The sequence below is a fragment of the Orcinus orca genome, chromosome 3 (genome assembly GCF_937001465.1).
Source record: "Orcinus orca chromosome 3, mOrcOrc1.1, whole genome shotgun sequence".
NCBI lineage: Eukaryota > Metazoa > Chordata > Mammalia > Artiodactyla > Delphinidae > Orcinus > Orcinus orca.
The window spans coordinates 61,265,091-61,279,255 of record NC_064561.1 but is presented as its reverse complement, the minus strand read 5'-3'; the positions used below and the strand labels follow the sequence as shown (position 1 = coordinate 61,279,255).

Here is a 14,165-nt window from a genome sequence, read left to right as displayed (position 1 = left end):
ATGAAGCAACTGACAAAGAATTAATCTCCAAAATATACAAGCAGCTCATGCAGCTCAATATCACAAAAACAAACAACCCAATCCAAAAGTGGGCAGAAGACCTAAATAGACATTTCTCCAAAGAGGACACATAGATGGCCAACAAATACATGAAAAGATGCTCAACATCACTAATCATTAGAGAAATGCAAATCAAAACCACAATGAGGTGTCACCTCACACCGGTCAGAATGGCCATCAACAAAAAATCTACAAACGGGGCTTCCCTGGTGGCGCAGTGGTTGAGAATCTGCCTGCCAATGCAGGGGACACGGGTTCGAGCCCTGATCTGGGAGGATCCCACATGCCGCGGAGCAACTAGACCCGTGAGCCACAACTACTGAGCCTACGCGTCTGGAGCCTGTGCTCCATAACGAGAGGCCGCGATAGTGAGAAGCCCGTGCACCGTGATGAAGAGTGGCCCCCACTTGCCACAACTAGAGAATGCCCTCGCACAGAAACTAAGACCCAACAAAGCAAAAATAAATAATTAATAAACTCCTACCCCCCCCCCCCCGCAAAAAAAAAATCTACAAACAATAAATGCTGTAGAGGGTGTGGAGAAAAGGGAGCCCTCCTGCACTGTTGGTGGGAATGTAAATTGATATAGCCACTATGGGGAACAGTATGGAGGTTCCTTAAAAAACTAAAAATAGAACTACCATGTGACCCAGCAGTCCCACTACTGAGCATATACCTTTCTGAACCATGGTTCAGAACGATGCATGTACCACAGTGTTCACTGCAGCACTATTTACAATAGCCAGGACATGGAAGCAACCTAAATGTCCATCAACAGGTGAATGGATAACGAAGATGTGGCACGTATATATATGGTGGAATATTACTCAGCCATAAAAAGGAACAAAATTGGGTCATTTGTAGAGATGTGGATGGACCTAGAGACTCATACAGGGTGAAGTAAGTCAGAAAGAGAAAAACATATATTGTATATTAACACATATATTTAGAATCTAGAAAAATGGTACAGATGAACCTGTTTGCAAGGCAGAAATAGAGACATAGATATAGAGAACAAATGTATGGACACCAAGGGGGGAAAAGTGGCGGGGGTGGGATGCGTCAGGAGACTGGGATTGACATATATACACTAGTATGTATAAAATAGATAACTAATTAGAACCTGCTGTATAACACAGGGAACTCCACTTCGCTATACAGTAGGAACTAACACAACATTGTAAAACAACTATACTCCAATAAAAAATTAAAAAAAAAAAAGAAATTGTTAGCAGTGCTAAGTACTCAGTATAAGTTTTATACTTACTCAGTATAAGTTTTTTCCCCATCCCCATTTTCAATATTTCTCTCCATGCGTCTAGCACCCTCTTGGCAAGAAAACTGTTCTGAGGTCCCTACCTGTGCCCAAATACCCCCACATAGGTTCTCCAACCCCCAAGCCCATCAGATGCTTAGCTGCCTTAAAATGCAAATTCCTAGGGACTTCCCTGGCTGCGCAGTGGTTAAAAATCCAGAAAAAAAAAAAAAAGAGCTTTGAAATGTAAGAGCTTTGCACCTTTTCATGCAATTGCTTCTTTTATTATGCAAATACATTTTATTTTTACTTAATTGGATTAAGTAAAGGTTTTTAGGGGATAAATTGGGCAAGAGAAATGGAAATAAAAGTTTCAATGTTCCTCATGTTCCTATTTCTCAGGAGGCTCATAAACTATTAAAAATCATCATAGTTTTAAAAACTATTAGAAATACTTTAAAAAAATGTTTTATTTCAAACAAGTTTACTTCTTCAATGGGACAAAAATTTTTTTTTGTATACTATTTTTGTCTGATAGCTTTATATTTCAAATACTCTGAAACCAGTAAAGGCAACTGTCCTGCATTCCTAATTCCCTAGGGATGAGGAACTAACAGTGGAAGTTAGGTTTACTACCCTATTTTCCACCATGGCCACAAAACCCTTCTCCTTCCACAAAACTTATTCTCAGTCACTACCCTTGAGTTCTTGTTTTGGGGGTGTGGTTTATAACCTTGGAATTTTCTACAGTTAAAAGCAGAGTGATTTTAGTCTACTCTTGTACCCAGTTAAGGAATCTATTCCAGAAGGTAACAATTCAATAATGCAGTGAATTGTTACCTGAAGAAGCAGAGCTCCTCCTATCAGGGAAATGTTCATGTACCGGGAGACCTTTTTAGTGAGCTCGAAGGGTTATGAGATGAACAATAACAACAGTGATAATAATAGTTAGTCCTTCTTGAGCACTTACTGTAGAGCAGGCATTGTACTGATTGCCCTAAGAGGGACTTGTTATTATTAACCCTATATTAGAGATGAGAAAACTGAGACTTTGAGAAATCCTCTGCCTTTTTCCAGGGCACATGCTTAAGTAGTGGTAAAACCAGATTCCAGTCTAGGCACTCTAAATCAGAGCCCCTGATTTTAACCATTATACTATATGCTTTTCTACTGAACCCAAATCAATCTCCCTTTAATCCCTACGCAATTATTCTAAATTCTACCCTTTGGGGCCAACAAGAACATGTTTATTCCTCTTCCTCATTCATTTATGTAACAAAAAGAATATTAATTGAGCACCTCCTAGATGTTAGGTACTGTCTTCCAGCCTGTAATACAGCAATAAAAAAAGGACAAAGTTTCTGATTTCATGGTGTTAGCATTCTCTCCCTTAAATTGTTTGAAAAGACTCACCAGATTTCTAAGGGTTTTCCTTTCCTCAGACGAAAGTTTCCTACTTCTTTCAACCATCTATCATAGGAAAAAGTTTCAAGTTCTTATCTATCATGGTTATCTGTCTCCTCTAAACATATTCCAGTTGTAAATATCTTTTTAAAAAATGAACCAACCAGACATGAACACAGTAATCCACATGCTTTCTGATGGTTCTGTTAAAAATAAGGCAACAGGCCCCCAATGGAGTTGCTTATGCTAAGACCCATGTCACCAAACCAAGACTTAACTGAATTATAGTTTCCATTTCGAGAAATGGAATCTTAAATTAGTAGATCAGAAATCGCCTAATCAGCATTAGTTAAATAATCTGCCTGTTAAACCCCTGCCATCCCCTAAAGGAAAGTGACATTGCAATAACTTTGTCTAGTAACTTCCTTGTCCCCCCTCCTTTCTGGCTGTAAATGCCATTTTGCACTGACCCTTGGAGCTCCTTCCTGTCAGCTAGTTTGGGCGCTGCCCGATTTGAATCAATTTTTGCTCAAACTTAAATTTTTTTTTTTTTTTTTTTTGCGGTACGTGGGCCTCTCACTCTTGTGGCCTCTCTCGTTGCGGAGCACAGGCTCTGGACGCGCAGGCTCAGCGGCCATGGCTCACGGGCCCAGCCGCTCTGCGGCATGTGGGATCTTCTCGGACCGGGGCACGAACCCGGCAGGCGGACTCTCAACCACTGCGCCACCAGGGAAGCCCCTCAAACTTAAAACTTTTAATATGCCTCAGTTTATCCTTTCACAGGTCTGGTGACAGAAGAGGGAACCCAAGGAGACCCTCAACAGCCCTCAGGGGGACGAGAAACAGCAGTGAAGGTACCTGCACAGCCCCTTGAGTCGCGGCTTTCTCGCCGCCTCTGGAGGTGGTGGGTAAATTCACTCGAATCCTCCCTCCATCCATTGTGTGTTAAGAACTTTCAGACTTTGAGCACTTTTTCGCCCTGGCCTGGGTTCTGAAACTGGCCGGAGTTGGAATGCAACGGACATAAGAGACCGGACTGTTTCCGGTGATGGACGGGGCCGACTCTGAAACTAGACCGGGTCCCGCGTCAGACTTGGTCCGACTTAACGCTGGACTGGTCCGGAGTGACGCCTCGGGCGAATAAAATTTTGTTTGAAGGTTGAATGAGCAGGTTAATCTTACCAAAGATAAACATGAATTACAATGGCCGCAATGGAGAACTTTGAACCTAGACAAGATTATTCATGTATGACGTGCCCTGGAGAAAATGGAGTCTCAGCCAAGCGCTCACCGTGAAGGGTGGAGGGAAAACCCCCTGGGACACCCCACTCTCTCTGGAACCCACAGACAGGATCCAGGGAAATCCTGCAGGAGCTGACCGAGGGTAAGAATCCTTACCGAAGTCAGCTGGCCCATCTCTGTTTCTTTCTGTGCTGCCTGGTCGAGAGAGGAAGGTAAGGTTTCATTTTGTCCCTTCCTTTCCAAATCCAGACTGGCGGGAAAAACATTTGTAAGATTTTAATGTTACGGAACACAAGATTCTGTGCCCAACACACAGTGAGGCTAAACAAACCAAAATGTCGGAGTCTGGAGCAGAGGAAGGCTTAATACAGGACCAAGCAAGGAGAATAGGGTGGCTCATGTTCAAAAACCCCCGAACTCCCTGATGCTTCTCAGGGAGGAATTTTTATAGGTACAATTTGGGATGAGGGCTATAGGGGATGTGACTTTCTACTGATTGGTTGTTGGTGAGGTAACGGGGAGGTGCTCCAGGAATCTTGGGCTCAGCCTGAAGTTACCATCCTCCACCTGGGTGGGGGCTTTAGTTCCTGCAGAAGAACTCAAAGATACTGTTAAGTATATCCCTTGAGGGGGAATGAGTTCGAGGTTTTAATCACCGCACTATAGTTTCTTGATCGCTCTGCCTTTGTTTCTGCATTCTCTTACCTTCCTGACCACCAACTGTTTGAATGTGCTCTTTGGAACTCAGGGAAGGTCTAGGAGGTTGAAGCCCTCTTCCTGCAAACAAGAAATGGGGGACAGGGAAAGGATTTGTACCCAGGAGGGCCCCACAGGATCCTGCTCGGTTTCAGATCCTTGAATTGTGTGACTTGTGAATTTGCTTTCAGGTACCATTCGTTGTCCATCCTTTCTTTCCCAGGGGCAGCTATTGCCTCTTGTTCGTCTTATTTTGTGTCCTGAGAACTTGGCTTGGCAACACTTTGGGGGCATGGCCAGGCAGAAATGTGGGTTGCCTAAGTTTATTAACAGGTCAGAAAGAGAGCAGAACCATTAAAGGCAGACAATCTGGGTTTATGTATTGGCTCTGCCTGTAATCTCCAAACCTCTTCTCTCCTGTAATATGGTCCAATTAGACACGAAAATTTCTAGCATTCAATGTTTAAATCCATTTACTGTATCCAAGTTCCTTAAGCTTAGCGTTGTCCTTGAAATGTCCTCTAGCATCACAGACAAGATGCTGGAAGCCATCTTGCATTCATAACTTACCTGAACTGTGAGGTGGTGGTTTGGCTCAGTCACTTGGTAGACCACAGCATCCCCTAGTGGTCAGATTTAAACCTCAAGTCATGTATATTCTGAATTGCACAAGAAATTAACCTAACCCTTAGAGTGTCCGGCAACTGTGTTTTCCAAGTGTGGCACAGATTTTATTGGCTACCTTTGGTTCAGTGGGTGATGTATTCTCCACTATTTATCAGGGAACCTGATGCATCTCAGGTTCACTTAACCCTCTACCCACTTCTCCATTCTGGGCTGCTGCTTTGTATGAGCTTAGGAATTCAAGCTGCTTCTCCTATTCTTTTTTTGTGATTATAGATACTTTTCTACTTTTGAGGCACTTCATTATTTCTACCTTATTTGCTGTCCCTGACTATAAACACATAGGCCGTTTAATATGAGGATGTTACCTAAAGTTCCTGTGAAAGAAATCGGGAAGGAATAGTCCACCTGGGGTGATTGTGGTTTAGACTAGGAAGCATTAGATCTGGAGTCAGCCCTGAATTAAAAGCCTAACTTTGCCACCTATTTGCTGGTGATATTAGTCAGGTTACTTAACTTTTCTAAGTTTACTCACAAGATAAGGATAACCTTCCAGGGTTATTGTGGCTCATATGTAAAGCAAAGTGAACTACACAGCGGCCTCATGATCAGTTCATCTGGTCTGTAGTCCCTTCCTTCCATGGCAAATCATCTCTTGGGGATGGTTTGGTGGTAAAAGTTAATTCAAAATGAGGCCTTAGTTCTTCTTTGGTTATCTCAGCACAAACCTGTCAGACCCAAAGAAGCAGATCTCCAAGTCAAGGCTGAGATATAGTCCTCAGGCTACCAGGGAAAATGGGGAGCTCAACATCACTGCTACTCACCTCAGTAACTAGTAGGGAATGGCCTCTGCTGGGGGAGAATTAAGGCTGAATGCAGAGGCTTCTCCACTGCATAGTTGAGAAAATGTAGCTTTTTTGGTTTCCTCAATGATTCAGAGCCTCTTTGAAAAAGTTGTGTCTCACCTGAAATCTACATTGTGAGATATATGGAAAATCTTAAGACTAAACTCTGTTTCACCAGACAGGCAGCATTTCAAAATCATATGCCTCTGTACCCAGACCAGTGCCAGGCACAATAGATGCTCAGTTAAATCCCAAGGAACCCTAAAGGAATTATTTCAGTTGGTGAAAGGTGATGGGCAACATGTTTCTGGACTGAGAGTTTTCCAACTGTTTCTTAAAATGCTAGTCTAGTCCTCATGGGATTACATGCATTCATGATCGATCATGTCCTGTCACTTAATATCTGCAATCACATTTCCTGAGACAGAGTCCTCAGAATGTGAGGAAGATGGGGAAGGAAAAAGCATGAAGGAAACCCTGTCCAAAATTACAGGATTGCTGTGTTTTGTAAAAGTTGGTTTATTCTGAGTTTGCCTCCATCCTCCGTCCCCAGTATAATCAAACGTGCCTTTGAGGAAAAAGCATATGGGAGCAACAGGAAGTGTTTAGATGCATTTTATTCAACAATCAGGCCAGCCACCGCATCATAGTGTTCTTATGGGATTTCAGAACCTTGGTTCTCAGCAAGGCCCAGATTTTTGAATGAGGACAGGAGTCTTGTGTTTCCTATAGAAGAGATTGGGGGGAAAAAATCAGCTTAAAATTTGTTGATAAAACGTGACAACGGGAGAAAAACAAGGAAAAAAGATTAGCTTTATTTAAAATAGAGAGGTTTGAGATTCATTTCCATTTCAGTTTCTCTTATTCATTTACTCATTCACTTATTCATTAACTCCTCAAATATTGATTGAGAACTATAACATACATTAAGGATACAACAAAAGGGAAAAATGTCCGTCCTTACAGAGTTTACAGATCTAGCAAGGCGTTATAAAAAGCTTCTGAAATTAATCTTTAATCCATTGTTGCTTCTTTTCCTTCTGACGGCATTGTCCTAGCTACCAGGTTTCCATCTTAGCTGGTGCCTGGGCTACTTCAGGACCTTCTAATTGATTGATCCATTGCCTTAGAACTCTGGGGATTCTCATCTGTGAGATCTTGCAAAAGGAAATTATATCCTTATCCCATATGATAGCTGCTTTAGTTAGCATCTAGACAGAGCCCACGGATTGGCTTATTTTCCATAGCTGTGCTGTCCACTATCCCATATAACTATTTAAATTTAAATCAGTTAAAGTTAAGTAATATTAAAAATCCAGGATTTCATTTATAGTAGCCACATTTTAAGTGCTGGTACCATGGCTAGAGGCCTCGGTATTGGACAGCATTTCTGTCATTGCAGAAAGTTCTACAGGAGAATAGTAGTCTATAGAGAAGAATTTGCCAGTATAGATTTCCTAAGAAGACATACAGGAATTAGAAAAAAAAAAAGTTCTTACTGAATATATCTGCTAAGCACTTAATGATCAAGGAGATGCAAGCCCTTGTTTGTCTACCCATCTCAAAGCTCAACAACTAAGGTCAGAGCCTGGCTCTAGTTAACCATATAATGTATTTGTTTGGGGCTTTTAATGGGCAGTAGAGACAAAGGCAAAATGGTACATTTGAAAATATGTTGCATTTGAAAAAGACACATTTTCTCTCTAGACCTGTTTTCTTATCAGAGAAATATAGGAAGAGAAGTTACATTTTCTGGCATTCAAATGTTGCTCCCATATTTACATAATTTTAAAAGAATAGAAAGAGCAGGTAGGACTGGTAGGTTTTAAAGTCTAAGGAAATCGGGTGTCCCAGCTCTATGCTTATATTTTCCCAATGGTTCAGTCTAAATACTGGGCCTTTTGATCACGGCACTTGGAAATTGACCAAGCCTCAAGGCTGTTGTGTTGCTTTCTCCTCCCCTTGGATGGAAATATGATGTTTGACCTTAAGGTCAAGAACATAAGCCATGAGAAAATTAACAAGTGTTTTCAAATTCTTTTTAACAAGTGGTTTCAAGTTCCTTTTACAAGTCCTTAATGTGGAAATTTTTTTGAAAAAGCAGAACATCCAATGTTTTGGGCCTAAAACTTCAGGATATTAGATGTTTCTCCCTGGAGACCTATTTCCACAATTCTTGTTAAATACTGAGAATTTTCTGAAATGACTTAAAGCAGACCAAAGAGAGGGTGCATGGTACAAGGAATTAGAGATGTGGAATGCATGCAGTCATTTGAACCTAAATCAAAGTGTTAATACCACATCAGTTCCAAAATAACAGAGTTTTCTGGGTCGCTTGTGGGATCTCTTTTATTTGTTTTGATCATTCTACACCTTTATTTAACCTGGAGTGCTTTTGTGATGCTATGAAAATGCAAAGTCCTGTTTAAATGACACCCTTTTCATGAATCCTTTCTTGACCCTTCCAGTAGGAAGCAATCTGTATTTCTCCTTCACTCCTGTAGCATGTTGCTCACACCTCATTTGACTTCTTGTCACAAGTTACAAGAAGCTACCTTATCTGTGCTATTTTCTTTCAGTTATATCCACTAGGAAAGCAGAGGAGACTAGCACAATGCTTGGCACATAAGTGTTCAGCAGCTGAGTAAGACAGAAAATCTGTGGCGAATTTATTTCTCTGAGTACCTGAGTCTAATTCCCATCACCTACCCACCTACAATCAGTTCAGAAACTCCACTGAGGCTAGGTCTCACATCCATAAGTGATTGTGTTCACTAAAGTATTACATAAAGTGTTACAAAAATATGTTTTTGGTCACCTAATCTATATAATTCATATTTGCATACTTCAGGGCTTTAGTGAACACAATCATTGCTATCACCAAGAATGATTTTTTAAGTATAATGGTATTTTGGGTATGTGGGCTTTAAAAAATCCAGACTATCTCTTGTTCGCTATAAAAGGTTGGGTTTTTATCGTAGAAGTGATTTTTTTTTTAATTAATTGAAAGAAACATTCAAACACTTTCCTTCCTCTAGCCCATTGTCCTTTCTTTAACACCTTTTATACAGCACCATGTTATTAATTCCTTTCTCACTTTTGTTCAGTTTTTTTCTTCATCTTGAAATACCTCTCTCTCCTTCTTTATGTTCTAGAGAAAACCTCAGACTTTTCCAAATCCTAGCAGGCACAATTAGTTCTTTTTAGTTTTGTGCTCCCGGAGCACTTTGCTTATACTACCATTGACCACACCGTGTTAGCGTTGAGTGTAAGCAAACTGGGAGACAAAACATGTTGGATTTTCTTGTGGATCTCACAAATATTTAGTCTAGTACCTGACTTTAAAGTATAGTGGAAAGAGCAAGGATTTTGTACCAGATCTGCCACTCGTGGCTGGGTGACCTTGAGCAAGTTATTTAAACTGAGTCTCAATTTCTTCATGGGTATATTAAGCTGAGTATTATTTACCTCATAGAGTCATTGTGAATATTAAGTGCCTCGCATAATGCTTGACATAATAAATACTACTTTCTATCATAATGCACACACACACACACACACACACACACACACACACACACATGCACACCTCTCTATATAATCATAACATATATAATAAGGAGAAAAAGAAATCAAGAATTGTTTGGGGGAAAACTAGGTATTTTGTTTCTCTCATGGTGAGATTAATGTTATTGGTATAGTCTTTGAGGCTTAAAGGGATAATATATGTAAAAATTTGAAGACTTCTAGCTTAAAACATATATTTTAAAAGAAATTCAGGTTTGTACTCACATATTTTCAATACATAACACGCATTCATTAGAATAAGTAACTCCATCTGTCCCACAGACAGGGTTATAAATCTTGGGACATCCACTCACTGCACTTGTACATTTAGCCTAAAAATGGAATGAAACAGAATCATTTCCCATCATTTTTCATTTGAATTTATAGCAGAGTCTCTAAAATCTCCCTGGAGTTGATCAGCTTAAAGTGGAAGCATGATTGTGATTGGGAGAGTGATACTAAGTGTTCCAAGAGGAAGAATCCAAAATTTGGAGTCAGAAAACCTGGTTTTAAGTAATGCCTCTGCTATCTGCAAGCTGTGTGACATTGGTAAATCTCTTGGTGTCTCTGAACCACAGTCACTTCATTTGCAAAACGGAAATGATGTTGTTTCCCTACCTATCTCGTCATGGCGTTGTGAGGTTTGAATAAAGTGAGTGAGATAATGTTCAAATTTACAATTACTACCTGTGCTGGCTCTCTCAGGTCAGCCACACCTTGAGGCGTGTTCTTCCTTGCACACGGTAGTCCTGTCACCCTGGTCTTCTCTAAGTCAATTAAAGACACGCGGTGCCTTCTACCCTTGGGGTTTTTGCACAGCCTGTTTACTGTCAGTAAGAACTAGTAATTATCAAATGACTTTCACAGGGCAGACACTGTCCTAAGTGCTTTTCATGTATTATTATATTTTTATAATATTTATATTTATAATATTAATATTATAATATATATATTATATTTATAATATTAATATTATAATATTATTAATAATATTATTATATTTAAACTCATAGACTATCCTATGAACTTTTTATTATACTCTTCTTCTGGTAAAGGCAGTGAGGCACAAAGAAATTGAATCACCCAAGGCTACACACCTAATAATTACTGGATCCAGGATTTAAACCCAGTCAATCTAGGTCCTGAGCTTTAGCTCTTAACCACTTTACTCTCCTACTTCTCCCTTTGCTAACACTCATTTATCCTTCAGGGCTGAAAATAAATCTCACTGGCTTAGGGCACCTTCCCTGATTTAACTAGGCTAGGTTTCTAATGGAACCAGAACTTCTTTATAACACATCACCAATGTAGTAATTTATTTACTTATACACTTTTGGTTTGCCATCAGCCTTCCCACTAAATATAAATGTAACGAGAAGAGGGACACTTCATCCTCTGGTCTCCAAATTTACTGAAATTTACATTATAAGTACAAGAAAAACTGGAAAAGTTAGATATAGAATATTTTTCTAGAGGAAGAGCCTAGTTTATTATTATTATTGCTCATTATAAATTAGAGCTCCACCTTGTTGATGAAGAGAACTTTATGGCAACATGGTCAAACTGGCTATAAGGAGGAAGGGCTGCTTGGAGTGATGTTTAGAAGGTTTCCACTTAAAATCCTTGTCCTACCAGATAGCCCTAGTATATATAAAAACTCCTTCACAGCAAGCATAATATGACTACAGAGAAATTGCCTATGTGTCAGTCAATTTGTCCTTCAACATAAGCGCCTGTGGCGGAACTACAATTACTATCCACATTTAATGGGTTAAGTCTTGCCAGCATTCATACTCCTCATATTAACTTAAATTGAAAGGTGAGTTAGACTACGCTTTGGGTGGAACAAACAGTCTTAGCCCCAGAAATAAAAATTTACAAAATTGGGCTTCCCTGGTGGCGCAGTGGTTGAGAGTCCGCCTGCCGATGTAGGGGACACGGGTTCGTGCCCCGGTCTGGGAGGATCCCACATGCCGCAGAGCGGCTGGGCCCGTGAGCCATGGCCGCTGGGCCTGCGCGTCCGGAGCCTGTGCTCCGCAAGGGGGGAGGCCGCAACAGTGAGAGGCCCGCGTACCGCAAAAAAAAAAAAAAAAATTTACAAAATTGTCTTTACCTTTCTTTCCAGGAAGTTAGCTCTAGTACTACCTAGAAAACATAAATCAGACATGTCAAGTTGGGTCATGAATGGGAGAAGCCTGAGGTATTCTCATTCAGAATTTTCTGCTTCCATTTAAGTCTGTGACTTCTCTGCTTCCTCTTCCACCACCCACCCCTTCTTATTACCATTTTTTTTCAAGTATGTCTCATTGGTGTCCATTCACTCCCTGCCTGCTGAAACCTCAAAAAAATTAAGCAAAAATTTGATTAGGACCAAAGTATCTCAATTTGATATTTAAGACAAGTTGACCCATTTCCTTGAAAATAGAAATGATGTACTTACTGCTTCAAATGTGTCAGGCACAGAGCAAATACCTTCTGAACGCTCACTGACATTCTAGTAACAGCCAGCTTGTTGATCTCACAGTGATGTAGGAAATATAAGTATCTTTATCTCAGTTTATAGATAAAGATATGGAAAGTTTCTATAACTAGCTGTGAACACTAGCAATAACCAGGTCTTCTGATAAAAAACTAACTTTTGCACTTACATGTAAGTCTTCTTTTGTAAGTAATGTTTTAAAAAAAATGGAGCTCTTTTGACAATTTACCTTCAGTTCCCAAAGAGCTCCCTCTCCCCATTGCATTATACTGACTATTAGTTCAATTCACATTTCTTGAATTTACAGGTAGATACTTAAAATTGCCATGCTGCATTCTCTAGAAAATAGCAGGTCTTGTTGACATCACCATCAGGAGATGGTGATTGTGGGTGAGCTCACTGCAGGGAAGGAGAACTAATTTGATAGTATCCAGAGGAAGAAATGTTGGTGAGATTTGATTTTGATACTAACAATCTCTGAGGTCATCTAAAGGAAGTAGTTCTTCCTACCTAAATGTATTGAAAAGTAGTGAGACACTTAGGGGCTTGGAGAAGAAGGTCCCTGGAATAGTCAGAACATGATGCGGTGAGAGTCCCACTGAATTTTAGAATCGAGTTGAGTCTAAAATTTAATGAGCACGTAGTCACCACAGGCATCTATATGTATTAATTAATATGCATGAGAAGGGGAAAAGGGACCACTGCTCCCATAAATATTTAGCAAATACAGCAAATAGTATTGTTCCTTATCTTCGCCAAGTGCTGATTTGGCTGTCAGTAGGTTTCTTTGCTAGATCTGATAAAAATTTTAAAGTGTTAACCATCTCCGAAGACAAAAAGGAAGCTGATGCCAATGCCAGGGGTTCAGATCATCTGTCAAAATTATTAAGACAGTTTGAAGATATAAACATACAGTCTATTCAAGAAGAATATTTTTTCTAGAAATATTCCGGAGGTCAAAAATAAAAATTTTAATCAAATTCTGCCCTTTATACTGGAATAACTGGAAATCATTGTTAGCTATTTATGCAATTCCATGAGAACATAAAATTTGTAAATTGGCCTTAAACATTTACAGAGTTAGAAGTGTACTTGATATTGAAATAATCCCTTCTCTTTTCTACCATATCTCTGACAAAGAGTCAGCCTCATTACCTGGGGAAAACCATTTCATGTCTGGGCAGTTCTCACTAGTAAAATTGTTTTCCTGTGTTATGTTAAAATCCCTCTTTCTATATATAATTCTCATCCACTGATCTTATTTCCTCTCACTGGGACCAAAAGATCTGTCCAAGAGTAGACTCTTAAGTCTAGAAAGTAATGTGGTCAGTAAAGCAACTGGTCAGAAAGGTTTTACTTAACTCAGAAAAATATGCAAAGCCACCTACCAGATAAACTCAATAGGACCAAGGCAGTGAGAAGGAAGATGCTGGCTACCTTCATGGCTGGATTGCTGGCTCCAGGGCTCAGTCAAAAACTGAACTCAACTTACCACTTCTCTCTAGAATCCTGGGACTGGAAGGTTCATACAGGCAGGATGGTATCCCAGTCTCCACCTACTGCCCTTTGTCACAGATCTCCTTGGTTATTAATTGACTCCGTAGCATAGCCTGGACCCAGCACAGCACCGGTGTAAGAAAGGTGAGAGGAATGCTGTGGGCCTAAAATGTGCAAGGTAAAGACTGTCAGGAAGAGATGACTAGTGGTTAGTTAGTTGGTTCTTGCCCTAACTTCCTCTGTGACTATGGAGAGGCCCTTCCTTTCTCAAGCCCTGGTTTTCTCATCTGTAAGGTGAACTCCAAGGTCCTTGTACTCTGTAGTTCTGGGTGCATGAATAGGTGTGACTATCTAAAAAACTCCCTTCATTCTTTCTTCCTTTTCTTCAGCTTTTCCATTTTTTATTCTCTCTCTTTTCTCTCTTTTTCTATCACCCATTCACAAAGCCTAAAGTAGCTGAGAGAGGGACAGGGTAGAGGTAGGGAGGACTCAGTTC

The 14,165-nt window shown here is 40.1% G+C and overlaps 1 protein-coding gene across 1 annotated transcript; it reads right to left on the bottom strand.

The window, feature by feature from the left end:
- Window positions 1-6,649: 6,649 nt before the first annotated feature.
- Window positions 6,650-13,703, bottom strand: SPINK1 (serine peptidase inhibitor Kazal type 1). Its single transcript, XM_004280382.2, has 4 exons — window positions 13,561-13,703; window positions 11,807-11,838; window positions 9,919-10,025; window positions 6,650-6,852 (listed from the first exon to the last, which is right to left on the bottom strand). The coding sequence occupies exons 1-4, from the start codon at window positions 13,613-13,615 to the stop codon at window positions 6,807-6,809; spliced, it is 240 nt and encodes a 79-aa protein (XP_004280430.1). The 5' UTR covers window positions 13,616-13,703; the 3' UTR covers window positions 6,650-6,806.
- Window positions 13,704-14,165: the final 462 nt, after the last annotated feature.

Bases quoted from the DNA above. Each gene is read 5' to 3' on its own strand.
- SPINK1 (XM_004280382.2), bottom strand. From the start codon at position 13,615: ATGAAGGTAGCCAGCATCTTCCTTCTCACTGCCTTGGTCCTATTGAGT. The intron at 10,026-11,806 runs GTAAAGACAATT...TTCCATTTTTAG, and splicing joins CTAACTTCCTGGAAAGAAAG to GCTAAATGTACAAGTGCAGT. The intron at 6,853-9,918 runs GTGAGTACAAAC...TCTCTTCTATAG, and splicing joins GTGTTATGTATTGAAAATAT to GAAACACAAGACTCCTGTCC.